Source organism: Selaginella moellendorffii, unplaced genomic scaffold (genome assembly GCF_000143415.4).
Source record: "Selaginella moellendorffii unplaced genomic scaffold, v1.0 SELMOscaffold_56, whole genome shotgun sequence".
Lineage (NCBI taxonomy): Eukaryota > Viridiplantae > Streptophyta > Lycopodiopsida > Selaginellales > Selaginellaceae > Selaginella > Selaginella moellendorffii.
Window position 1 is genome coordinate 741,824 of NW_003314317.1, and position 26,610 is coordinate 768,433.

Consider the following 26,610-nt stretch of genomic DNA (forward strand, 5'->3'; position numbering starts at 1 on the left):
AGTGCCTAAGGTGGCACGAAATAGAAAAGAGGATGATAGTGCCCTCAAATAGAGAACTTCCTAGGATGGGGAAGTAGAGTTGCACGATATATGCAACACAAGGTGTCGGAGACACCTAAGAAATTGACTTTGACAAGTCAAAAGTAAAAGTTCCAAAGTGCAAAGATTATATCGATGGAAACTGAGACCACTTGAGAAGGAGTAGTGGATTGAGATAGAGACAGTGTCTTTAACAGGTTTAGTGAGGACTAAACCAATAAATGGAGAAAACCACCACAAGTGGTCAAATAAGTCTCTAAGTTGGAGAGACTATGTTCCTTAGAGGATGGACAAGGCATAGTGAGCCTTTAATGTCAAACCATAGATAAACTTTGGCTGGGTGCCAAGGATGGAAATGGTAATACGGGTGTTACTTTATAAAAGGGGTTTACTGTTCGATGAGGACATCGAACTTCGTTTATGGGTGGTGGAGTTGTGAGACACAAAATCCCTAGGCCCCAAAGTGGAGCTGAAAGGGCACCATATGGTAGTGGCCAAAGCGAAGGCCAAACGAGCGTAACACGTTTGGACTAAAAGCTCCAACTTGAAATGGTCGAGAGTGGGAGTGGAACTCCCAACAAAGTGCTCGAAGAACAAGCATGAAGTGAAAAATAAGTGAGTCTCTAGAAAAGAGACACAAGAGGACTGACACATGACACGTGGAAGTGTCCGAGATGGACCCAAAATGGACCCGAGATGGAGTCCGAGATGGTGCAAGCTCTTGAGTTTGGACTTCCCGAGAGGTCACCCAACCCAATGCTATTCAAACCCAAGGACGCTTAACCCTAAATATCCCAAAACCCTTAACCGATTGGAAAAGGGAGTGCACTCTTGTTCATAAGCCCTTTCCCTCTATATTTGAACCCCATGGATTGTCTCTCGAGTCGTTCCTTTTGGTTACTTACAATCCACCACGCTTCCCTGCAAGTTCACGCCCTCGTGAACGAAAGCTAAGAGCCGTAACTCTCCCAAGAGCCCCGCTCTCTTGACACCCTACCCCTCGAGTCGAGCCTAGCGGGAGCAAACTGGACCAGCCAGATGTCAATCAACATGTGGTGTGATTCCCCTAGCCAACCAATAGAGTCGGACCCGAGACCCCTCTGATACCAAATGGACCAGCCAGATGTCAATCAATATGTGGTGTGATTCCCCTAGCCAACCAACAGAGTCGGACCCAAGACCCCTCTGATACCAAATGTAAGCTCTTGAGTTTAGACTTCCCGAGAGGTCACCCAACCCAGTACTATTCAAACCCAAGGATGTTTAACCCCAAATATCCCAAGACCCTTAACCGATTGGAAAAGGGGCCCTTTCCCTTTATATTTGAACCCCATGGATCGTCTCTCGAGTCGTTCCCTTTGGTTGCTTACAGATGGATCTGAGATGGACCCGAGATGGACCCAAGATGGAGTCTGAGATGGAGTCCGAGATGGATCTGAGATGGAGTCCGAGATGGACCCAAGATGGAGTCCGAGATGGAGTCTGAGATGGACCCGAGATGGAGTCCAAGATGGAGTTCGAGATGGACCCGAGATGGACCCGAGATGGAGTCCGAGATGGACCCAAGATGGAGTCCGAAGTCGAGACTGAGACCGAGACCGAGACCGAGATCGAGGCCGAGGCCGAGACCGAGCCCGAGCCTGAGTTCGAGTCCGAGTCCAAGTCCGAGTCCAAGTCCAAGTTCGAGTCTGAGAGGGTGAAAGCCCAAAGCGTTCGTCTCCTAGACCCTAGGGGGTTTGGTGAGCTCCAAAAGTATAGTGAGGGGGAGGACTACAGTGGAGCTGGCCAGGAAAGGCTAGTTTGGCCCAGAAGGGCTGTACCCAGTGTTGGGTGATGAGTTGCCCACTGGGAAGTCCAAGACTAGAGTGAACACGGACTGACAAACGGGGTAGCTTGGTGAAGTGTTCAAGAGCCGGCTCTAGTTCCCCCGGGAAATCGACTGGCCGATGCTCCCAGTCCAAGTGTGGGTGGCACTACCTACTTGGATACCTGGTGTGGCTCAACAGAACCTCGCTCTAAGCCCATGGCTAGAGCACCTAAAGGCAAAAGGCGGGGAGAGTACCCATGAGGCTTGCGTAAGGCCACGGTGTTCCGAAATGTTGTTCCAAAGTCCCAAATGGTGAAAGGGAAGAGGAGCAATCCTCTAGTGCAGTGACCAAGGATACGGTCACATGGTGAGGAAGTCCTAAAGGATAGTGGGACTTAGAGGTCGGGCCTACGGGCCTTGATCTAGTGGCAGTGTTGGCGAACACGGCCATGGACAAAAAGGGACTTGGTGGGGACTGGAAAAGAGTTATCGGGGAAGGCTATTCCCCATGTCTGTGAGCATCCTAAGGATGCTAAGGAGTAGATCTGGGATGATCACTCACGGACGGATGGCCCAGTCTTTGAAAGACGGGACTATGATGCAGGTGGCGTTAGACCACCGGTGTGACCAAGGTGAACGGGCATGGCCTTAGTGTAACAGGCCGATATGTCGGTGGTACCTTGGGGTGTCGGTCATGGGATCGGACACGTGGAGCACTTGGACCAAGTGCAAAGGTTAAGTGGCATGGATGCCATTCTCAGGGCTAGCAAGCCCTAAGTCCTAACTGGGATTTATAGAGGTTGTGAATGAGACTCCTCCAAGTGGTCGGAGGTGCGGTTAAGTGACTAAAGTAAAATGGAAAAATTAATCGCTTACACCTGGCTCTTAGTTTTCTTTTGCTCTGTCTTGCACTGGCTTGACAAGAACCCTCACATATTGAGACTAATCCCTCAACATCGCTAGATGATAGCTTACCGTGTCTGCCAAACACCCTCGCTATCATGCCCTTTGTGTTAGTCTCATTTCGGTCCCAAATACTAATTATGGAAAGTGTCTAAATTTGCTCATTTGGCATATCTACAGAGTGTAGAGATTTGCCTGAACACAATGGTGTTCGTTTCATGTCCAAATTTGCAATCTAGCACTATTCCATATTTAGTAAGTTTTGAGCTTGTCCCAGAGACTAACTCCTAATACTAAATTAAGCTTGGGGTGAAAGCCCAAAGCGTGTGTTCCTCAAGGGAGGTTCCAAATGTATAGTAGGGATAGTGGGTAGGTTGGGCATGGCCAACCAACCTAAAGCATAGTCTAGCTCCTGCTTGCGTGCCTGTCCTTGTTCTGCGTCCGACTTAGGTCTAAGCCCAAGTTCCATTCCATGCTAACTAGTGGAGTACCCATGTCCTTGCGTTAGGCCACCGATATGCCAAAATAGCGCCAGATTCCGTTTGGCTCTATTTTATGTGCTGGTCCTGGCATTGGGATGCTAGATACTCTAGGATTGTTCCAAGTCGCTCCAGGCTCATATCCCTTTGCTCCTTGGGCTATATGCTCAGGAGTTGCTCCCCAGACTAGTTCCATCACTCCTTGGCTCCATGCTTGGGAGTTTATCACTGTTCCTTTGTTCAGTGGCCCAAGGCCTTGAACCTCGGGTTCCACACCATTGTCCTTTGGACACGTGGCATATGACACGTGCCATGTGTCACGTGGCATAAAGAGGGTTTAGGTTCCGCTTCATGGTGTTATCTTATGGTAAATCACCATAGAATAAAAGGTAAAAACCACATGTGCTACATCCTCATACTAAGATTTAACATTATATGCTAAATATGGTTTGCACATGGGACTTTTTTTGAGTTTGGTAACTGTAACAATGAAAGTAATCCTCCATATCATAGAACCAGTCCTCCACATTTTTAGTTATTCACTCTCTTGAAGATTGGTGAATGCTTTGGTTTGTACTTAAGAATTGTTTATAGGACCAACTCCATCTTGATTTACTTAACTTTTTTGGTTCAACCTTAGTACCCACTAAGGGGTTTATGCCTTCTGCATTGTCTGTATCTACAATCTTTTACCTCTCATCATGCTTTGATGAGTGTCTTTAACAAAGCATTGGTATAAATTTGTTATGATTTAGAGCACTACAACCCTGATTGTAGTGCTCTCAACTTATGTGGAATGGTGCTTAACTTGAGTATCATAATGCTCATTAGTCCTTGCCTTTTCTTAGGAGTTTAAGCCTTTTTTTTATGATGGAGTTGTGGGGTTTAGGGAAAATTTTATTTTGGACATATGCCATTGAAGTTATTAGAGCTAAAGAAGGCAAGTGGTGGAACTTATAAGAATATCCTTGTAATTGATGCAAATATTAAAGTTATTATTGCTATTAGGAGTGAAGTTAATGTATGGCAAACAATTTGTAATGATAGTTTTGGAGGGGAGGTATACTTGGAGGTGAATCTAAGGTGGGTAGCCTAACAAACTTATGCAAGCTTTTAAAATATATGAAAAAAATAAAACATGTGTATTTAAATTGTTGTAATACACATGTGTGACTCGCAAAGTAATATTTGCATATGCCCATGAGCTTGTGAGCCCATATGTTATGGAGTATAAATCCCATAATAACAGTAGATCTTACTATGTATTAAATTTAGATCTTATTATGGAATCAAACTAGGTTGCACTACATTAGGAGCCATCTGAGTCCATGAAGATATGTTCTTGAAAGCTGGTAAGCAAAATTCTATCAAATTCTCATTGAAAGAGAACAACTGTTATTCCTTAAAATTGGTGAGGACCAAAACTCCTAAAATAGGCAGATCATTCCTAAATCTAGAGAAAGAAAAGACTCAATATGTAAGAAAGTTCAGCAACATACACCTACAAACTTACTTGATCTTTCAAAGAAATGTGAATGGTGTCTTCAGCCAATTCTCAACTTTGTTGGGCACAATGCATGGCTTCTTCTTTGTCTACTACTTATGCTAAGAGTGGAAAGCTAAAGCTTTAGCATCCCTTGCTTCCTTATTTCATACTCCTTCCTTTTTGCATCTCTTTTCCTTGGTCTCTCTCTCTCTTTATAGAGTGAGATTGGTGTTGTTGGTGGAATTTGGATTACTCAAAGAATTAGAACTGGGATTCCTCTTGAAGCTTGAGCCAAATAAAAAAGGATGATAGTGGTGGAGGAGGAGCATAATTTCTATAGTGCAGTTTATTATGGCAAGGCTGATGATGATGCCCTCCCCCTCCATCATAACTCAAGCTCACAAGTGAAATCCCAAGCTAGCTTGCAAATCTCCCCAACTTTGTGATCCTAGACATCACCATTCATGGGATCCATCCTTGACAAGCTGTTGCATGACATATGATACAATCAGTTTATGTCTCCATTGACCCAAAATCTTGAGGAGCCAAGAAAAACAAAAATCAGCCATTGATTGGTTATCACAATATCTTGCACTTTCTTGTATATACAAAGCTCCATGATTGTGGATTTAATCAAATTACTCAAAAAATTAAAAAAAGGAGATGATATGTTGCACAAATGGCATGAAGTGTCTATGCACTTGGCATGTTCCATGTAATATTATAATGTATGTTTAGATTGCTTATATAGCAATCTAAAGTGACTGGGTGATTGGGCGTATAATATTTTTATGTGTAAACTCAAAAAATAAAAATAAAAATCCAGTGTAAATATATAATGTTCCCACATGCAATTACATATTTATTGCCACAGCTAATGTTGGTTCAACATAAAATCAATGAATTATAATCATTGATGCAATTGCCAGATTTAGGTACTTGCAATGCTAAAGTTTTTTTTTATGAGAATTTCTCATGCTCTGAGACATTATTAATTGTAACTATAATACAGTAAACCAGACATTTGAGTTGCTTATTAGCACTGGACATGTCACCGAACATATGGAGGACATCTTCCTAGATCTCCAAAGGAGAGGAGAGTCGGAGATAGAACCAAAAATTTCTCAACAACTTTGTTTCTTATTTGGCTACGTGAAAGGAGAACAAATGCATCAGGCTTCTCGATTTTTCTTCCTCCGCCCAACGGTGTGGAGCAGCCACCGTGCCTGCTTCACCTCTTGCGATTGCAGAGTGACGGGTCAGAACTCGAAAGAAGGGAGAGTTTCCTCGTCACTTCCGCCAAAGTTCACTCTCTTCGTTTCCAAATCGTCGTCCGCGATCAAGCAATCTGCGTGTTGTACCCAGGTCATCGACTCTACAACGTCATTCTGGCCGCATTCTCGCCGGCACTCCATAGTTAAGCTCGATACGTCATGGTCTTGAACAATAGAGAGAGGCACGCTCTACACAACCGGAAGGAATTAGAGAGACTCCTGCTCTACTCAAGAAACTCAGATCACCTCGAGCATCCATCCGATGTATTTTACGTTGTTCATGGTTCATGTCCAAATCTCCATGCCTTGGGCTGCAAATGCAAAGATGATACTTTAGAAAAGCGCAGGAAAGAAAGAGGAAAGTGAGCTACTCACTGTCAAACCCGAGCGGGCAAACTGTGTAGTGCCATCGACCTTGGGAGATAGAATGGCGTTATTTCCTCCCGGACGTCGTCGGGCATCTTAGAAAGCCGCCTCGTCGTCTGATTCATCACCACCCGGGTGCTGCAAGATGAATGCTTTCATCACAATCAAATCTCACAGCACACCTTGTTGCTCTGGCCAAAATCTGGCCCGACTTGTAGTCTCGCATGAGGCGCATGTCATTTTTATCCGCCACCCAAGTATCTATCTCAGCGCATCGCCCCTACAAAGATCCACAAAGATCGTCACAAAGTTTGGGACAGAAAAAGAAATCAAAAGAAGAAAGTGAGCATACCATGAAGCATTGGACATGCACTCCCGACACCACCCATGGTGCCGGATCATTGCATGCGTTGCTCCAAATCCATCTCCAGCAAGCCTGGACATCCAGACGTGGTTTAACGCAACCTCCTGGAAAACCATCACTAGAAACTTTGTGATCACTTTTCCAGAGCTTAAGAAGAGCTGCGAGAGAGCTCACTCACCTGGAAATGGTTCATGAGTGGAGGCCATCTTGTCCACCCCGAGGTCTGGCGATAGACGAGCCTGCCTTCCACGAGCCTGCCCTGCCTTAGAGATTCCAGCGCCAGACTGTAAGGCCGAGGCGATACCACCAGGAGTGCTGCTATGGCTGCCAGCACCTTGTTGAGCGAGGAAGCGCCCCCTCTTGCAACTCCGGCCGGGATTTCTTCAGCTTGGAGGATTCCAGGCGTACATTAAACAATGGAATGTCATCTTGTTGGTGACTGGTAAACAATGTAAGGCCCCGTCACTGCAACCGGTCGTTGCACATTCTCCGTCACAATAGCACCTGTTGATCCATCATTCTTCAAGGGATCCAGGTGCCTCTACGAAGTGATACTGACCGTGGTACACCGGAGCAGGAAAACGAAAAGCGAACTGTCCATAGAGCTGACCATCGGCGTAAAACGGAGCTGGGGGGAGTACTGGCTGTATGGCTGCGAAGCATAGCCATTACTTAGAACAAGGCTCTCGGGTTTGTTGATTTCGTGGCCTGCAAGCAAAAGCACACACAATTGCCCAAGGAAAAACAAAGTAGATTTCCTGACAAACTTACCGGATCTAGCCCATTAAGACCAACGTAACGACCAGTCCGTCGTCCCTGGATATATCAAAGAGAGGAAACGATCAAAGCGCATTTTGTACCAAAAGACATGATGAGAAGTTCCGATATTTTTTCACTTGTAGGTTCATGGCTCCAATCGACACCACCAATACCATAGCACATGAAAACACATTTGGGAGCCTGGATAAAAAACGTAAAACACTCGTTAGGGGAGAAAAATAAAATAAAAGAAATAGCAGGAGTATGAACTCCACAAAAATAATAAACGACCGATGGCACTCACGTCAGCGAGCCGAGCCGTATCCCACACTGACATAAATCTCTGTGACTTGTTCTTGACAAGGTTAATTGACTCGGTGGAGATGGAAATGGCGCAGGAACTGCTGGACGGACCGCTGCACGAAATCAACAAAACCAGTAAGTATAATTTCCACTTCAACACCCATCAGTGCAAGTACCTGCGAAGCCAATGCTCGGTGGTCGAAGAATACGTGCGGCTTTGGCAGAGCTGCTCCGAACTTAAGCCACTTCCCCTGGCCATACAGGAGCTCGGTTGTATGCTGAACAGAGCCTTGCAGCTTCTCAAGCAGTGCCAAGACGAGACATGGCTATACCATGCTGCAGTCCGGCTCACTGATTCCAGAGCCTTTGCGGAGATCTGCTTGTGTCTGGGTAGATTGACGGCCTTGGTCAATGCTCACATGATGCATTGCGCCACGGATATTGGGAGCCCGGGTGTGCAGTACCTCATGGCCATGCCTTACAAGCGCAAGCACATAGAGAACCTGCGTTCAGCGATGGAGGACCTGAGTCCCTGCACATCAAGAGATAGAAAGGAGCTCTTCATGAGAGCAAATTCCATCACAGAAACTGACAACAGGTATGTTCTGGCACAGTACCTTGTTAACAAGCTGATGTCAAGCAGAGGAGGAGCCGTTGCCACCATTCAGGCCCTCGAACTGAAAACTTTGATAGGTTCGGGTGCATTTGGTTCTGTGTACAAGGCTGAATGGCTGGGGGCACCAGTTGCTGTGAAAGAGTTTAGAAGCGGTGATGCTTCATTCGACAAGGAGGTGAACATCCTGAAAGAACTTATTTTAGAACCGCACCCGAGCGTGCTTCAGATGATAGGATACTATCAGAAGGATGAGAAGGCTTACCTTGTCATGGAGCTGATGGAAAGGGACCTGACCAGTGTCATAAGGAAGGCTGAAGGCTCGCTGCAACTTTTAACTTCTGTAGACATTATGCTCCAGATCGCAAGCGGCATGAGCTACCTCCATCAAAGGAATGTGGTTCATCGAGACCTCAAGCCTTCGAATGTCCTAGTTAAGACATTAAAGAACCATGCCTGCACCACTTGTTTCGACGCGAGGTTAACAGACTTCGGAGTCTCAAAGTCGAACTTTATAAGCTTTGCACCGGACTTGTCTTACCAAAGGGGGACGATCCAATACATGGCTCCAGAGATGCTGAGGGGCCAGAAGTACTCCAGAGAAGTTGACGTATACAGCTTCGGAATTACTTGCTTCCAGATCCTGACTGGAACGCTGCCATTTCAGGACGATGGCAAGCAGCTGGTGGCAGATAAACTGGTCGAGGCGATCGAAGATGGAAATAGGCCTGACCTTCCAACAGGCTGTCCACTGGAGCTGGTTGTTCTCCTCAACAGGTGCTGGAACAGGAATCCGAAAGATAGACCAACCTTCGAACAGATATCCAGGATGCTGTGGTCGCTAAAGGAAAGGTTGCTTGGTGGGTACAACCTCGAATCCAGCTTCACAGGCAGTGATATGTCTAGTTGCAAAGCTGCCGAAGAGCTGACACTCGCTGCGGGAGATATGATCTGCCAGATCTCTGTTGCTGCTCCGTTCACAAATTTTCACCAGTGCCACTTCTTGCAGTCGAGGTGCAAGCAGATTTTCAGCTACCGGGAATTTCCGACTAAGCTGGGACTTCGCTCATGGTTTGCCGTTCAGATAAAACTGGTGACTACCTTGAGAACTGCGTTGTCGCTGATAGAGTCTTACAGTGAAGATAGGTGGTTGCATATGGCAGTGCTGAACGAGCATAACCCGTGGGCATTCAGAAAAGCTCTTGACGATATCAACAGATGTGAAACCACACTGAGAGCCATAAACCCTGGTAACCACAGTGATAACATAATGACGTTCCCTGCTGTTCCTGAGCAATATGTGGAAGATGATAAAAAGAGACTGGCAGAAAGCATTAAAGGCTTACTCGATGCATCGGACGAGGCGACAGTTAAGTTGGCAAAATATTTAGTTCAAAAGTCAGCTGCTGATTCAGTTTTTCCGTGCATCAGTCCAGAGGAAATCGTACTGCTCGATTTTGTAGGAATGTCAAACCATGGGACGATGTTTAGAGGAAGATGGCTAGACGTACCTGTGATGGTAAAAGCCCTTGGAACAGGAAATGAAGCTGAAAAGCTCCTGAAGGAGCTTGACAAAGGGCACGCAGAACTTAGAAACAGGCCCCATCCAAATGTAACGCAAGTTTTCGGCTACACAAGGCACGGGAAAAACCTGTTCGTGGTGACCGAGCGGGTCTCTGGAGGCCACTTCCGAGTGACAAAGTTCCCTCTTGTATTGACCATCGAGATCCTGCTTCAAGTTGCTCAAGGCGTGGCCTACTTGCACGAACATAACTGTGAGCTCTCGGACTTGAATACGCTGCTGGTGGAATTTGAGAAAGGCCACTTCGACGAATTCACCGGTGGCATCACTATCAAAGTTTCAGCTCGGTCCAACTTCAGAAAACGAGATGGACAAAAGAGCTTGAGTACCTTGCCTGGAAGGTTGAAGTATCCGTTCCACTTCCCCCATGCACCAGTGGCGGACTTCAGGAAGACCGATGCGTACAACTTTGGTATAGCCTGCGTAGGAATGATCACCGGGCAAACCATCGGGGAAGAAATACTGCTCTCTGGAAAACTACCGCAACTCTCTCACGATTGCACGGGAATCAAGGCTGTAATAGAGAAATGCCTGAGTTCGCAGCCTCCTGACTTCCATCAAATCGTGGAACTCCTGCAATCAGCTCAACTTAGAATGGAGTTTCCACCTACAAGCGACATAGACTACCGACGGATGCTTCTGGACTCCAGGGCTCAAATTGGACTCAAGCTCGACATAACGGGAGACGCAGTAATTGGTGGCAAGCTCATTGCTGTTGGAAACGTAGACAATGTGGGTAACAGGCTCTACCAGTGGATCCGTCAGCACAAAGATGGAACTATAGAGCGGTTGCGGCCATTTCTTGTGACGGAGTTGAACTCTGGGACACTGGAGTATGATCTAACAGCCGACGACTTCAACAAGGCAATCTCACTCACTTGCGTGGATATGAACGAAAAGATCGAAGTTTCCGGCAGAGAAACCACGAACAGTCGATGGGTTTCCTATAGTGACACTATGAAGCGGGCGCTAAAGATGATATGGGGAGCTGGCGAGGCCAAATTCAAGGTTTTGCAGCTAAGGGAAGAAGAAGGGAGCAAGAAGAGCTACCTGGTGATTAGAAGGCCGCATTGCATGGTGGAGTGGAAGCGCTACTACTTGAAAAGGATGGAGATCAAGATCGCATTCACCTCCCCGAGGGCCGGCATCAAAATATCCGAGGAGAATCTGCAAATTTGCCAGCTGATCGACAACGGCGGCATGGAAGCCTGCAAGATCCGATTCAAGAACGCGTTCGAGAGAGATTTGGCAGTGCTTACCTTCCGGCATTTCTTGCGCAGCGCCTGTGAGAAGGGGAAGCGCTCGGGACGCCGATGAAATCGATGAAATATGCTAGGAAATCGCTAGAAATTTTGCGATGCGCCTGCGATAAAAGAAAGCGCTCGTGATTTCTTGCTGGAAATCAGAGTAAGAATGAAAAACCCTATAAATTGGAACGTGAGAACGATAAAGCCAAGTGAGCAAAAGTAAAAACTCTGGCCTATGCAGGTCTCGAACCTGCGACCTTCGCGTTATTAGCACGACGCTCTAACCAACTGAGCTAATAGGCCACCATGTCTAGTGAGCGAGAGCTTTCATTCCAGTATTTTCAACGTAAAGGTCGGATTTTTATCAGGTTTTTTCATATTTCCCGCCTTGGGGAAGCTATGGCGCCATGTTTCGTGATCCCACAGAGCGGCGGCCTTGAGGAGCTCGAGAAAGATTGCGGTGAGGAAGATTTTCTCGTCGTCCAGCGCGATTTCTCGACGGCCGATGGCGAGGAGCTCGCCAAAGGTGAGATTTTGGTGTGTCCATCGCTAGGGTATCTTGATCACGGTTGTCTCGTAGAGGTCGCGTTCCAGCTCGGTGACAATGAGGTCACCTGCATTGAGGAGCAAGCGATTTTCGATCAGCTGTTTGCCATTGTCAAGTAAGATCTTTCCGGAAAGAATGCGCCTTGATCCGGGCTCGATTTGCAGGAATTTCCCCTCTTTGCAGCCCTCAACAAAGAGACTGATTATCGAAAGCCTTTGCTCGAATTTTACACTCCTTATCGCAAGCATCGCGTCGTTGAAGCGTGAAGATGCGGAGAGTGATCCAGCATTTTTGTGTCAGCAAATCCACTCCCAGCAAAACGCTCTCAAACTATACTCGTTTTTTCTTCAACAAATCTATACTCTCGAGGAGGCGCCTTGCTCAGACTCGCAGAAGACTAAAGCATCGACTAAGGTAGAACATTTCTTTCTTTTATCCCTGGTTCTATCCTTTTTGCCTTTTATGTGTTCTAGAGCAAGCAGCCTCGTAAGAAAAATCCAACTTTGTCTTGGAAGTGGGAAGACTTTCGAGCTCGGATAGTATCATCAGTCACGCGTGTTTTGGAGGCGGACTTACAACTTCTCTATGGCATGGCACGGCCTGAGAATGGGCTTCTTAACTTCCTTGCAAAGTAAGCCTTATTTCTACAGCTTTCTACGCACTTGATTGATATTTCCTTCTCAGGTTCGGGCTGAAGCTACTCGAAAATCCAACCGTCATGAAGGACAAAGAAGCAAAAGACGAAGTTTGCAAGTTTCTAGCAACGTGTGCTGTCAAGTATGATTACCACGAGCAACTCTTGCCTTCCTTGATCGACTTGCTACACAAATGCGAACATGTCCCGATCCCGTTAGCAGATCTGGTGACTGTCTCGGATAAATCATACGGCGACAACACTTTGGCAGTGGGGATTCTGAGGGAAGTCGGCATGACAGGCCAAGCAGAGTATAACCGGTTGCCTACAGTAGCAGACAATGTGAAACTTTTCCTCGTGGAACTGGCGGACAGGTTACCCAAAGTGTTGGCTGCCAACCTCAGCGTTCTTATGCCGCACTTTGGAGGGGAGTCGTACAAAATAAGGAACGCTCTTGTTACGGTGCTGGGAAGGCTTGTGGTGAAGGCTTTCGGAGACAATGACAGCAACTTAAGCGAAGATATCAGGCTCCGGAACAAACAGGCCATGCTCGACGTTCTAATAGAACGAACCCGTGACACGAATGCTTTTACGCGGGCTTGTGTGCTGCAGACATGGGGTTACCTGTGCGAGCAGAACTCCCTATCAATCAGCCTCTGGAATCAGGTTGTGGACATTGCCGCTGGTCGTCTACATGATAAAGCAGTTCTTGTGAGGAAAAACGCTCTTCAACTCCTCACAACTTTACTGGAGTACAATCCGTTTGGGCCTATGCTCAAGACTGGCCGTTTTGAAGCGACTCTCGAGATTTACAAGCTACAGTTGGAGAAGATGACTCAAGGAAATGGAACTTCCGGGGAAACGGAAACGGAAACGGAAACTGCAAGGTTTAAGCCACAAGAGGAGGCTGTCAACGATAACGAGACGCAAGACAGCGCTATATTTGAGTCGCAAGGTCCCCCTGAGACGCAAAAGCGCTGCGATATTGGAAGTCTTGAGCAAACCAGAGCGCTCGTGGCCTCGCTGGAGTCTGCGTTGCATTTTTCTAGAACGATGGCGTCAACTATACCAGTTATATCTCAACTCTTCTCGTCTTCCGCGATTTTTGACGTTCAGCAAAGTATTCAGTTTCTTACAAAGTGCCATAAGTTCAGCATTGATGGAGCGGAAGAATGTATGCGGAAGATGCTGCCTCTGGTAAGAAGCTTACTTGTAGTAGTACCTCAACTGAATTGCTATTGCTACTTTGGTCAGGTTTTCTCTCAGGAAAGGAGCATATATGAAGCTGTGGAGGGTGCCTTTGTCGTGACGTATATAAAGAAAAGTCCGCAAGAGACTGCCTCTAATCTCCTCCAGCTAGTTCTTGAAGCCCCAGTCGGGCATCTGACGTCCATCGAGGCTCTTTTGATTAGTCTCGTGAAAAAGAGGGAAATTCCTGCTGGCACGGTATTTTTCTGTTCAAGTTCCTCTTCGTTTGTTTTTACTTTGTTTCGTACACAGGAGCCAGCGTTATGGGATATTTTTACGTTCAACTCTGTTGGTGTAACACCGGAGCAATGCCGATGTGCTTTGTCCTTGCTCTGTATGATAGCGAAAGCATCTCCAAAGGTGTTTAGCTCTCGTATACAGAACGTGGTGGACATTGGTTTTGGACGATGGGCCAAGCAAGAAAGTTTACTGGCACGATTCGCCTGTCTCGCCCTTCAACGCCTCACGATCGAGGACAAGCAGCAGCTTCAACCTGGCCACAAAGTTTTCAGCATACTTGCCAGCTTAATCTCCGATCAACTTCTACCCGATGAGATCTGGTACTCGGCGGCAGAACAGGCTATAAGCGCGATATATGTCATTCATCCCGTTCCAGAGGCGTTTATGTCAGCTCTAATGCTGAAGTTCTTAGATGCTGCTCTTCAAAAAACCGATGAAGGACTGGACTCGAGCATATTAAGCAGGTTTCTGTTTGCCACGGGGCACGTCGCGCTAAAGCATCTGGTTTACATCGAGACATGCGTCAGAGCCATACGAAAACAAAAATGTGACAGAGAAAGAGAAGCAGCAGCTGTTGATGCTAATGCGGCAGAAGATGGAGTTTCATCTTCCAAGGTATCTTTCCTTCTCTTTTTCTTGATCTAACTGACCACCTTTTCTAGGACGAAGGCATTAATGCAGAACTGGGAGTCGCTGCTGCAGAAGACGTCAAGCTTGATTATCTTCTGGAAAAGGCGGAACGTGAAATCGTCTCTGGCTCAGAAACTAGAAAGCTCCTTATTGGTAGCATTTCTCCTCTGGTTTCCAAGCTTTGTAAGAACTCCACTGTTTTGCAAAAGGTACGATATTTTTTGTTTCTTTCTTTCTGATACGCTATTTCCTTCCACAGTTTCCTCAGCTCCGGTCATCAGTAGTTCTATGTCTGTGTAAACTTATGGCAGTAGATTCCAACTATTGGTAAGCATTTGTTCGATTCTTTCCATTTATCATAAAGGAGAAGAACGTTCCAGTGACGCAAACCTGCAATTGTTATTTACTCTTGCTCAAAATTCCCCTGAGGATGCGATTCGCTCGAACTGTATTATTTCTCTTGGAGATATTGCATTTCGGTTTCCAAACTTACTGGAACCATGGACGGAAAATATATACGCCCGGCTGCACGACAGATCCGACTACGTGCGCAAGAATGCTGTGCTCGTCATCTCTCACCTGGTTTTAAATGATATGATGAAGGTTTGTTCGTGGTAGAGGCAGCTGTTCGGTATTTACATCGATCGTCACTTACAGGTCAAGGGACATATTAGCGAAATGGCTATCAGAACTCAGGATGAGAACAGTCGAATTTCAGAGCTTGCAAAACTTTTCTTCAGCGAGCTATCAAAACGAGGTAGCTCTTGTCTGAACAGTATAGCAGCTACTAATTCATGTTGCAGGGACAAGTCCAATTTACAATTTTCTCCCGGATATCCTTAGCCGTTTGTCAAGCTCTACTAACATCAGTGGAGATACCTTTCGTAATATCATGCAGTTCCTCTTAGACTTCATAAAGAAGGTAACAAATCAAATTCCACCACCAGTGTCATAATCTCAATTTTAACTTTGTCAGGATCGGCAAATTGAAGGTTTAATTGAGAAGCTGTGCAACAGATTCGTTGGAACATCTGGTAAGCTTGAAATCGTAACTGCACTTTACGTGATAAAGCTCTGTTTTAGATCGAGCACAGTGGCAAGCGATTGCTTACTGCCTTTCTCAGCTGACTTTTACTGACAAGGCAATGAAGAGGTTGATCGACTTGTTTAAACAGTTTGCCAATGCTTTGGTTGACGAGCAGGTCCTGGATTCTTTCAAAACCATATGCAGCAAGGTAGGAACAACGAGTTACGAGTCAAGTTCTAATATTTTCGTTCATGATTTTGATATGTAGGCTAAGAAGCTGGCTAAGCAGGATTACCGACAGCTCCTGGAAGAGTTTGAGCTCAAGATAACTGCATGCCACGAACAAAAGAGAGAAGAGGAGGTTGCAGCGATGGAAGCCCAGCACGTCGCAGACAACGGTATACGGTGTGAGTCGAATGGAGCTTCCAAAAACGATGAAGAGCAGGCATCTAGCACTGTGAGCTCAAACGGAAGCACGTCGGGAGAAGACGAGGAAGTTTGCCCGAGGACTCCTGTTGCCTCAAGCGTCAAGGTACTCTCTCTCTGCGAAAATTCTGGAACCTCGTCTTGCAATTTTTGCTCAGCCTGGGAGCGTGGATGGAGACGATTACAGCAGTGGAAGCGAACACCGGTCTCATGTTTCGACTAACTCGGTAAGTTTCAGCTGACCGACATAGATTTTTTTATATGAAGTCACTTGGAAATTTTTCCACAGCGTGAAAGTTCTGGTGGTAGCATGAATGGAGACGACTCCAGCACAAAATGCAAACACCGCTCTCGTGTTTCAACGAGGTCCAAAGTCACGGTAGGCATTTAACCTCTCTTGCGTATGCTTTACATGGTGTTACACTCCCAGGGACGAAAGGGATCGATCGATTCTAATGCCATGGTAGATTACTTCCATTTTTTCTCGATTCAAAACAATCCTGACGCTGTTTTTCAGCTTGAAAACTCCGAGAGATCTCCGGCTTCGATCGATTCGTATGCGAAGGTGAGCTTTTTCGGCCTTTCTTCTCTCAATTGCAAAACAATCTACTGTTCATCTCAGCGTGAAAACTCCGAGAGCTTGGACGGAGGACACACAGACGAAGAAGAAGAAAGTACGTGTACGGATGGAGGAACGGTGAGCGATTCTGAGGAAGAGTAAGCTCAACCGTCCATCAGCACGGACATTACGCCAAGTGCTATGTGTAATCAACATAGGTTTTGGTTTATTTGGATTCCCAGCGAAGCCGCGCCGCCAGGTAGGGAAGAGATGCTCGGCGGGAGGATTGGGGATGATCTCATCGCCGCTGCGCTGATGCTCCATTCTCACCAGATCCTCTGAGGCTGAGCGCTGGCTGCATTCTACGCTACTCCATCTTAGGGTTTGTGCCGCGATCAGCATCGATTCCTCTGCCGACTGCATCGCCTGGTCGAATGGCGGAGGCAGAGATCGAAGAGCTGCTAGATTTCGATGGCTCGGACTACGAATTTGGATCCGATGAAGGAGCCGGCGAGGAGGAGGATGTAGATTATCGTGTAGTTGGGGAGGATGCCAGTATGGGGCAGGACGATGCAGCAGATCCGGTGGAAGGGCAGGCCATGGGCATGGATTCTCTCGAAATATCGGGGTCCGTAGAACCGCAGAGAGAGCCGGATCGTGCTATCGAAAGAGGGAGAAGAATGCCAGAGTCCAGGAGTACTAGGCATTCTTCAAAGACTGATCTGGAGGACGGCGAGTTCTTCGACATGGCTCCCATGGTGATCATTCTTATTCGCCTTTATTTCATAGCTACTAGTCCTTTTGGTTTAATCTTTTTTTCTCCAGTTCAGTCTCTATCTTAGCTTCGTCGGCATTGCTTCTTGAAGAGTCTTCTAGCGGCGCCTCCTTCCCTGCATTAACATCTCCCGCTTTTCCTTTTTTCTTTTCTCATTTTTCTCTTCCTTTTTTTTACGTACGCTTTACATCGTTTTCTTTTCTTTTTGTTCTTTTTTCCTTTCCAACTATTCATGAAGAACTCGCTCGAATGATGCTCGAAAGGTCCTCTCTAGCATCCAGCTATATAGTGTTTTATCTTGAGAGTCGAGTTTCACAAAGTTGGAGTTTGGTTTACATTTTCAAGGTGAATAGCAAGAAGCAAGCTGAACACGGCGTGGTGAAGGATGGTAAACTTTCAAGGAAGCAACACTCCAACGAGACCATGGTATATTTTTTTGGTTTCCTTGTTTTTGCCTGCGCAGTAGTAGTCATAGTGTTTTATCTAGTGCTGACTGCAGCAACTAATGGGGTAGAATAGATAGAGCTAGAGCCTTCGAGCTAGAACTTATATGTGTGGGCTTGCCAATGCGGGAAACAGCGAGCCTTATCAGATCGTGAGGCAGAGAGAAACACGGGCTCCCGGCAAGACAGGAAACGACGACGGGAACATGACTACGAAAGGCACCAGTACAGCAGCCCCCGGAGCCGAAAGCAACCTCACGAGAGATATACGGGAAGATATGATCGGCCCCATGGGGGGTAAGAAACTGCAGTTTTGATTTGTCCGCTGTTAACTTATCTCGTTTGGAAATAGTGACAGACGATACGATCGCGTTGGAGACTTTCCCGATTCTAGGATCCGAGGTACTATATTTTGGTGTTTCCAGCTCGTGTTGATATTGTCCTTGCAGGACCCCCGTTTTACCGCCCCAATTATTCTCCCGGAATCATGGGTCCGGGAAGACCCGACATGAACCATGTTCGTGCATGTACTGCCGGTTTAGAAATCTTCTCGCCGGTAAGCCCAGTTTGTTTCAGTTTCATGCTGAAATCTGTCTTACTTCTTGTACTTACACCAGGCCCAGTTGCAAGAACTCTTAAACCAGGAACACATGCTCCGATCTCAGCAAATGCTGCATTTGGCAAGGCTTGGTATCCGACCTCCTCCTGGCCAACCAATGTACCCTTTAATGGGTCCTAATGATTTTCGGCCTCCGTTGCAGCCTATGGGATCCGACATAACTTCTCGGATGAACTTCATGGGGGGACCTCTCGGAGTCCAAGGCCCCCGATCGTGTTATCCTCCAACGGGACGCGGCCCAGGCATCCTCGGTGGTGCTGGTGCATTTGGTTTCGCAAGACCTCCTAGGAATGAGGCGTTGGCTCTTGGTTCCGGGAGGGTCCAACCGCGTCCGAGCACAGCCAATGCACAAGTTGAGAATGGAAAGCACCCTGGCAGAAGTGTTCCGTCAACAAAGCATGAACAAGATTCGCCTCGGAGGAACGATAGGGACCGGGAGCCAGAGTCAAGATCTAAAAGAACAGCGAGCACTTTTGACGCAAGGTTGGAACGCGACAACAGGGAGAAGTGTAGCAAAGGAAGCGATCCCGCGGGAAACTTAATCCATCTTGGCGGGCCCGTCCAGAAAAGCAGGTTCTTGTTTTCCTGCTAGCGTATCGTTTCCTGCAATCACTTAGTGTTGTTTTCGCCAGGGTCTTGACAGTCGGTGGCTTGCTCGAGAACACGCCAATGTCGACTGTCGCTGACGCGTTTGAAAAACAAGGCAAGATTCTTGTAAGTTCTTTTTTCGCTTCTCCAGTTCCAGCATGCTGGCGTAAACTCGGGATTAAACTCTTTCTCTGCTCTTTCTCTAGGATTTCCGAAAGAATCAAACCGGCGACGTTTTCACGATAACTTTCTCGAGTGTGCAAGAGGCCGTGTCTGCCAAAAGGCACCTGCACAGGTATGATTCATCCTTTGATTGCATAGTGTGAATGTGACGACACACACCAGGTGCTAAAGTCATCTTTCATACCCATCAATGCAGGTCTATGCTCGCAGGGCGACAGATTACTGTAGAGTATGCAGTGGTGTGATGAAAGAGCGAAGGAATCGCGGCGGAGGAAAGAGCTCTCTCTCTCTCTCTCTTTCTCTCCCGGCGGATTGTGTTTATCCCAGACAGCCACTCTCTGGGAAGACAACCGGGTATGTTTCTATCAAGCAATCAATCAGCTTGTCATCAAACTCTATAATTTTTCTTCTTGCGCAGGAAAGAGAGAAAGCGAAGATGAAGAACAGAGAAAAGAAAAAGAAAGAGAGGCCTCCCTCGAGAGAAACTGTGCTCGATGGGGGCATGTCCGAACTAGGTCAACACGTCAACACGCCAAACTACCACCTTTTCTTCTTTTTCTCATGAGCGAATTAGGTCAACACGTTAATCTGCCACCTTTTTCTCCGTTCAAAGCTAATGATGGTCTCTCATTCAACACGACATTGGTCTCTGCTTTTAGTTTCTCTACGTCAAAACAAACGAATCATCAACCATAACAAACACAGTATAAACAGATCAACAGATTCATCCCACAATGCATGCATGATCAGCGAGCCTGGTAAGAAGTAACCAGGCCGGGAATATCCGGGTTGACTTTTTACCACCCCTCCCCCTCTTCACCCCAGCCTACCCGCTCGCGCCACGTGTCCTGCGGCAGGGCGGCTCCCAGTGTTCTTTCGTTGCTTTTAGGAAGGCCTGAAAATGCGACAGCGACAGCGACAGCGCGTCGATGTTGCAGGTGTCCAATTACGAAGGTATTTCCCTCCGGCTCCTCCCCTTGTGTGGAGAAAGTTACCTTGAGTAATAAATTGGCATTATTTTTTTACATTTTATCCCTGTTTTTCTCTGGCTGTTAACGTGTCGTCGCAGTCGTTGTTGCGCTGTTAACATCCCACATATCCCGAGCTTGATAGCATGTCGCCTTAGGCACGTTTGAACAGAGGCATCCAGGCCTTTTTGTTCTTCCCCCACACACCAGCTCTTAACCTCGATTTGATTCCTCGATTCCTTTTCTTTGTCCCCGAAAGAGTTTAGCTGCGTTGTAAAAGCTTAGGGGATTTCACACCACCCACTGGTACAACAATGCGGGCAGCTGGCCAGCCAAGCCAAAAGAAAGGAGAGAGCGAAAAAAGCGAAAGCCAAAAAAAAAGGGTTTTACTGATGTTGAGGCCTCAATTCAATGCCCTGATGTCAACATTCCTGGGAGACCTTTACCTACAATTCTACAAGGTTAGAATATGCCACTGGTTGGAATTACGCATATTCCCCCCTCCCCCGCCACCCCCACATTTGCTGAAAAGAACGCACAGGACCACGACGAAAGCAGCGTATACAAACACTCTTCATGGTATGATCTTGACAAAAAATGACAATATGGCCCAATCCAGCTGCATACGGCCATTGTTTACCGTACCCCTCCCGCGCCTGGGCCACAGGTGTGGCCGTACCGACCGTACATGATTATGGTGGAGCATCATTGTCACATTGGACTGTGAATACCGTGTACCAGCCCATGGGAAGAAATGGGCCTATGGGTTAGCACTGTTTTTTTACCCGGTGGTAGTACTTAGAGGTAAAAATTGCCACCACATCCAGATTAGGTGGCAATGTGGCATGCATCTGCATCATCACAGTACGGTACAAACCTGGGGACAAAGCTTTTCCATTCCTCGGCGCGTACGGACAGATTTGGCCCCTGCATCCCTGTCGCTTTCCCGGGGCATATTTGCATACTAGGAAGGCCGTACACACCTATATGGCGCCACACACGTCAGCCCCAATCGATTTGGCGCGCCCCCGGCCAAAATTTTAAATGTCCTGTGGTGGTGAGCTTAAATGCCTAATAACGGAATGGTTAATTAGCCAAGGGTGTGGTGAGTGGCGGAAGAAAGGCCAATTTTTTTTGTCCGGTCCCAAAAATGCTGGAATTATGTCGCCAGAGGGAATGTAGTATAAGACAGGCCAGGGGGGGAGGGCCATGATTGGTTTGGGCCATGTGGAGAAATGGTCTGATACGGCAATGCACGGACAGGCCATGGCACATACATGTGGATGTATACACATGAATAGCATAGCACATGAGCGAATGAAACAGTGGAAAGAAAGAAGCTTCTTATTAGTTCTTCTTCCTTCTCTCTTCGCTACTTCTTCTTTCTCTCAATTATGATGCGCTCTAGCTGACCTAAATTTCGGGGCGCCGGGCATTCTAGAGTAGCAATGTGCGCGATTCTCTTGATCGTCTCGAGCGGCAGTGGCGGCATCGATCGGCAGCAGCAGTAGCGCGCACACCGATCGATCGATCGGCGCCAGGGAAATGGAGAGCGGCAGTGAGGATCACTCCGACGGGGGAGCGCCGTGCTCGGCCGCGACGGCGGCGCTCAAGAAGGGACCGTGGACGTCGGCCGAGGACTCGATTCTCGTCGCCTACGTCCAGAAGCACGGCGAGGGGAACTGGAACAACGTCCAGAAGCAGTCGGGGCTGTATCGCTGCGGCAAGAGCTGCCGGCTGCGCTGGGCGAATCACCTCCGGCCCAATCTCAAGAAAGGCGCCTTCACGCCCGAGGAGGAGCGGCTCATCATCGAGCTCCACGCCAAGCTCGGCAACAAATGGGCTCGCATGGCCACTCAGGTGAGCGATCTTCCACAATCCCTGGCTTCTTGATCGATCGCTTCCTCGCTCGCCAAGAAATCTTTCTTGAAATACCGATGCTCATGGCGTGTTCTTTGCCCGAGGAATTCCTGGCTGTGTGGAGTATTTCTTTCACTTCATTGCGTTGCTTGCGTTCGCTGAGATCTTCTCGCAGTGTAAATTTCTAGCTGCGATGTTCTTGTTCTTCTTCGTGCCTTCCATCCTCGAGCTCTATCTTCTCCAGTTTTGTTTGGAAAAATAAGAGTTTTTTCTTGTCTTAATTTTTTGTTCTTGGCTACTTCCAGTTGCCAGGACGCACTGACAACGAGATCAAGAATTACTGGAACACCCGGATCAAGCGTCGGCAGCGAGCAGGGCTCCCGGTCTATCCTCCAGACATCCAAGCTGCCATCAACAGCTCCAACTCATCGACCAACCACATTAACGCTTCCAACACCGTTCCAAGCTCGTTCTATGGAGGATTCAACCTCTTGGGAAGCAAACTCGTGGAGAATTCCGACAAGCCAAGGTCCGAATTCCATGGCCTCACCTTGCAAGCTTTGCAGCAGCAAGGAATGGGCTCGAGCCATCCTCGAGCTCTCACCGCGGCGCTCATCGCGGCAGCAGCAGCATCCTCGTCAAGCTCCGCCGCCACCGAGCATTGCGAAGCACTGGGCTGGTCGAGTGCACACCCGGGATTCGAGCACCACAACCTTCCACACCATCTCAGCGGCAGCTCGCTCTTCTTGCAACAAGATCACGAGGGCGAAGTTTATCACGTTGGCAGCAGCGCTGGACGCCAGCACCATGGCTTCTACCTCACCGGAACCTCGGCCTCCAACGCCGCCAACGAGATGGATCACGGCGGCGGAGGAGCTGCTCATGGTCACGATGGGTCTTCTTTTATCAACACCATCAATACTTCGTGCTCCAGGCCTCTTCCTCTGGTGATGCCAGTGGTGGATCACCATGACCAAGGCCTGAAGCTGGAGCTCCCTTCAAGCCAATTGTCCACGGAGTCGGCGGACTCGGCCATCACTACGCCTGGCTCTGTGATCAATAGCAGTCCAAATCGTTTCAAAGTCAGTACCACCTCACAGCAGCAGCAGCAGCAGCAGCAGCAGCATCATGGCTGCGAGAGCTTGAGCTTAAGTTTGCTGGAGGCATACAACAAGCTCAAGGCCGAGCAAAGCGGCCAGCCTCCGCAGCAGCAGCAGCAGCCATTTCCGGCACAAGCGATGCACCACTTCTTCAACCTCCAGCAACAAATGCGTAAGTTTGTGGAGCTTTGGCTTTACTTGCTTCTCTCTGAGCTAACAAATGCTTGTGGCCTCCTTCAGAGAATGCTGTGAAGCCACACGACGACGCAACACCGCAGCACGGCTTGCCGTCCCAGCAGCACACTCATTACACTCCTGGCCACGGGGAAGCAATTTCCACTCTGATTCAAGAGTATGGCCGTGCCGATGATCACCCCGCTGCAGCCAGTGATGGTGGAGCTGCCGCTGCCGGTCTCGTAAGCGTTGATGCGGCCACCGCCAGCGCCGAGTGGTACCAACTTGGGCCGTCGCCTCCTCATCAAGCAGACATGTACAACATGGACGAGCAGGCAGCAATTGCAGCAGTCAGCAGTCTCCAGCAGCACAACAGCTTGCAAGGCGATCATTCAAGTGGCCCCGGGAAGAGCAACGACAACAGCAGCAGCGGCAGCTTCATGGATCCGGGAACAGGAGTCTACCATCACATCGCTCCATCGGATTTCCTGGGGAGTTTTACGGGGCAGCAGCAGCAGCCGGAGCAGCAGGAGAGTCAAGTCTCTCATCTTCACCGTCACGACGGCCACCATCAACAGCATCAGCATCAGCATCACCAGGAGGTTCATGGCTCGTTTACCGAGACCAGTCATGAAGTTCCAGCATCTTGGGAACTGAGTTCGTGCTGCTCGTGGAACAACATGCCGGGTGCCTGCCAAATCGGGGACTATGGCCAGACTCTCGGGGATTGCCGCTCGGTGAATTGTCTCCCGGAACAGATCCACGATCCGTGTGCTATCTACTGAGCCCAGCTACCAACAGGAAAAAAAAAAGAAAAAAAGAAAGCAACTACAAAGAACAACAGGATTAAAAACCAGGATTCCAGCAGCAGCGGCAGCAGCAGTCATGTTTTCCGGGATCCTCGCACTTTGTTTCGAGATGATGCCTTCCTCCTCTCCAAGGTTTGTGGATCTCACTTTTGTTGGCGCAAAGTTTCTAACGCACAAACTTTTCGATTCCTCCTTCCAGGAACGTCGTCGTCGTCATCGTCGCAAAGTGTGCCAGGAATTCTCCAAAGCCTCGGGGTGAAAGGATTTACGTGACACACTGCTACTACATGTAAGTTTTTCCATAGCTTCATACACAGTGCTGGGAGGAAGGAAAAAGATTCCATGGCGAAGATTTAGCTCGAGGGAGGCTTCGCTAAAAACTTTTCTTTTCGCGGGATCTCAGGCAAGTCTCGATCGCCATCTTTCTACTTTCTCTCATCACATAATTGACGCGAAGAACACCAACGTTTTCTCTTCTCCCTCTCTCCTCTCTTTCCTTGCGTGACAGTGTTTTGCGGTCGATCGATCGACTGACTTATAATATGTACTCGAATTCGTGAATGGAAGATTTGGTTCTTACAAAAAGCTTGTATCTCATCGTTTTGATTGTTCTGGCTCTTACACACAGCGCTCGGCAAGAAACGCGTGAGCTCTTCTCCTTTTGCAAAGTGCTGTCCCTCGGATCGTAAACAAATGAGAAGATCCAATGGCTGATCCAACCGGCCACCATGCACGCTCGACGTGCTCTTCACCTCCATCGCTACTGCGTCGCGAGAAAAACTCTATAAAAAAAACTCTTCTTTTTTCTCGCGCGCGCGCTTTAATGACCCTTGGTCGATCGTTCGGGAGCTGCTGCTGCTAGCTAGCTAGCGTTGAATCGCGTCTTAAAACTTTTAGAGTCCATAAGTTTTGTGTTCGTTGGGGGGAAGGGACTTTACTTTCACCATAACGGTAAAAGTTTGAAGAGTATATCTCCTGTATCAGTATCGTATCCGCTCGTAAGAAATATATAGCCATCCCAGGAAAGCTCTCGATTCTCGACGATCGGATAGCCTACTTGCATTCAACCGGCGGTTAGTCCTCGAAGAAGAAAAAGAATGAAAGAGAGAATTCCTTCCAACCACGAAGAAAGGAGAAAAGAGAGAACCTCTGGCGAAGAATTCGAGGAGCTTGATCGAATTTTCGTCTTACCTACATGCGTTGTGTGAGAGTGTATGTTCACGATAAGGTACAAAAGTCGAAAGAAAAATGGTACCTGTATAGTGCGGTGGACTTCGTCGCTGCCCGCTAAACTCGCAAGAACTTCCAAGAACAACAAGACAAAGCTCGAGCGAGCTACTCTCTGGCTGCTTCCGCGCGGATTAATTACTATACACTGCACCGCACAAGAAAAGTTAGCAGACAAAAGAACCAAAATCTTAATTTCTTTCTTGCCTCGATTGCAAGTCCGTGGCCAAGCAAAACTCTCGACTCACGATGCCGCTGCTGGAAACGTCGTTGCCGCTGATTCCCTTTCCTGGATTTCCCGGGCCATCTTTGCTCGACACCACTGCTTGTAGTCAGCGAGGAGCCCGTCGAGCAACGCAAACTCCATGGCGCCAAGTATTTGGTCCAGTATCCCGTCGCCTACAGGAAGAACGATGGCCTCGGGCATGAGTGAGAAAGGCAACGGCAAGTCACAGTCGAGCCCCAGCGAAACGGAGCCGTGGAAGCGACCGGCAGCATTGCTCGCGTTGCTTGCGATGGACGACTGCGCACCAAGATCACCCCCGAGCGAAAACTGTAGATTTATGTCGTCGTTCATGCCGGGTGGCAGTCCGATGAATTCGAGCACCAGCTTGTCCGATTCCAGCACCAAAGTCTTGGTTGATTCCCGGTAGAACACCCTGCGAGAAACGCAAACGTAAAAAAGATGGCGAAGTTAGCACTTCTACAGGAAAGACAAGTCGAAACAAAACAAAGTTCTCTAGAATGGATCACGAAGAGCTGTCCAAACTCCCTCTACGTCATCGAGACGATCATAGATCACTAGCTAGAAACACTGCGAGCTCTTCTAGATCGACACTCAAGTAAGTTTCCTTTGTCACTCACAGTTTCCTTGTCACTTATCTAGCTCGGAGAAACAAAGAGAAACATTCCAAGCGAGCTAGAAGAGCTACAAGGCTCTCTCAAAGGTAGCGTCCGGGAAATCTTACCTGAGGTAGCAGACTGGTGTTGCCGACACGCTAAAGAAAGTGACGGGCCGGAGTCGCGAGCGCCAGGTGCTGTTGCCCACAAATTCAATCCTCGAGCTGTCCGGGAACGCCACTCGGACGATGCGATCCACCTCCTTGACGTAATCCTGCGCTGGGAATCCAAGCCCCCGATAGGGAATGCTCACCGCTCTCTTCGCTCTAAATCCCACCATTTGACACCGCGCATTTCCAATCTGACTCCCCGCTCTAGCCCTTACTGCAACCATCGGCATCGAGAGATCCCCCATTCGCGCGGGAGGCGCCGAGAACGCCGAGCAAGAAGCCACATTCGCCATGGCCACGATAAACCCTAAGAACAGAGAA

The 26,610-nt window shown here is 48.0% G+C and overlaps 3 protein-coding genes and 1 non-coding gene across 9 annotated transcripts; 2 read left to right on the forward strand and 2 right to left on the reverse strand.

Moving 5' to 3' along the window:
• Nucleotides 1-11,451: 11,451 nt before the first annotated feature.
• TRNAI-AAU lies at nucleotides 11,452-11,525 on the reverse strand. The gene has a single exon. It is a non-coding gene; the product is annotated as a tRNA-Ile (tRNA).
• Nucleotides 11,526-11,615: 90 nt separating this feature from the next.
• Nucleotides 11,616-16,762, forward strand: LOC9654053 (condensin complex subunit 1). 2 transcript variants are annotated; one of them, XM_024688083.1, is made up of 20 exons: nucleotides 11,616-11,748; nucleotides 11,803-11,884; nucleotides 11,934-12,183; nucleotides 12,243-12,400; nucleotides 12,454-13,600; nucleotides 13,658-13,849; nucleotides 13,904-14,506; nucleotides 14,554-14,730; nucleotides 14,781-14,848; nucleotides 14,902-15,124; nucleotides 15,179-15,278; nucleotides 15,325-15,443; nucleotides 15,498-15,555; nucleotides 15,605-15,756; nucleotides 15,817-16,080; nucleotides 16,133-16,201; nucleotides 16,264-16,353; nucleotides 16,405-16,437; nucleotides 16,492-16,539; nucleotides 16,597-16,762. In XM_024688083.1, exons 1-20 carry the CDS (start codon nucleotides 11,622-11,624, stop codon nucleotides 16,693-16,695), a joined length of 4,059 nt encoding a protein of 1,352 aa, XP_024543851.1. In that variant the 5' UTR covers nucleotides 11,616-11,621; the 3' UTR covers nucleotides 16,696-16,762. The 2 variants fall into 2 exon arrangements, with proteins under 2 accessions (XP_024543851.1, XP_024543850.1); XM_024688082.1 differs by having other exon boundaries at nucleotides 11,616-11,884.
• LOC112350994 lies at nucleotides 16,761-19,795 on the forward strand. 4 transcript variants are annotated; one of them, XR_002993950.1, is made up of 10 exons: nucleotides 16,761-17,291; nucleotides 17,654-17,734; nucleotides 17,888-18,048; nucleotides 18,110-18,153; nucleotides 18,201-18,307; nucleotides 18,369-18,943; nucleotides 19,003-19,084; nucleotides 19,165-19,253; nucleotides 19,338-19,495; nucleotides 19,560-19,795. XR_002993950.1 is itself a non-coding variant. In XM_024688084.1 (9 exons), exons 1-9 carry the CDS (start codon nucleotides 16,968-16,970, stop codon nucleotides 19,384-19,386), a joined length of 1,518 nt encoding a protein of 505 aa, XP_024543852.1. In that variant the 5' UTR covers nucleotides 16,761-16,967; the 3' UTR covers nucleotides 19,387-19,496. The 4 variants fall into 4 exon arrangements, 1 of the variants encoding a protein (XP_024543852.1); XR_002993949.1 differs by having other exon boundaries at nucleotides 16,762-17,291; nucleotides 18,104-18,153; XR_002993951.1 differs by lacking the exon at nucleotides 17,654-17,734 and having other exon boundaries at nucleotides 18,104-18,153.
• Nucleotides 19,796-24,583: 4,788 nt separating this feature from the next.
• On the reverse strand, nucleotides 24,584-26,602 carry LOC112351004. 2 transcript variants are annotated; one of them, XM_024688108.1, is made up of 4 exons: nucleotides 26,248-26,602; nucleotides 25,487-25,938; nucleotides 25,308-25,427; nucleotides 24,584-25,105 (listed from the first exon to the last, which is right to left on the reverse strand). In XM_024688108.1, the coding sequence occupies exons 1-2, from the start codon at nucleotides 26,580-26,582 to the stop codon at nucleotides 25,524-25,526; spliced, it is 750 nt and encodes a 249-aa protein (XP_024543876.1). In that variant the 5' UTR covers nucleotides 26,583-26,602; the 3' UTR covers nucleotides 24,584-25,105; nucleotides 25,308-25,427; nucleotides 25,487-25,523. The 2 variants fall into 2 exon arrangements, with proteins under 2 accessions (XP_024543876.1, XP_024543875.1); XM_024688107.1 differs by having other exon boundaries at nucleotides 24,584-25,243.
• Between the last annotated feature and the right edge of the window lie 8 nt (nucleotides 26,603-26,610).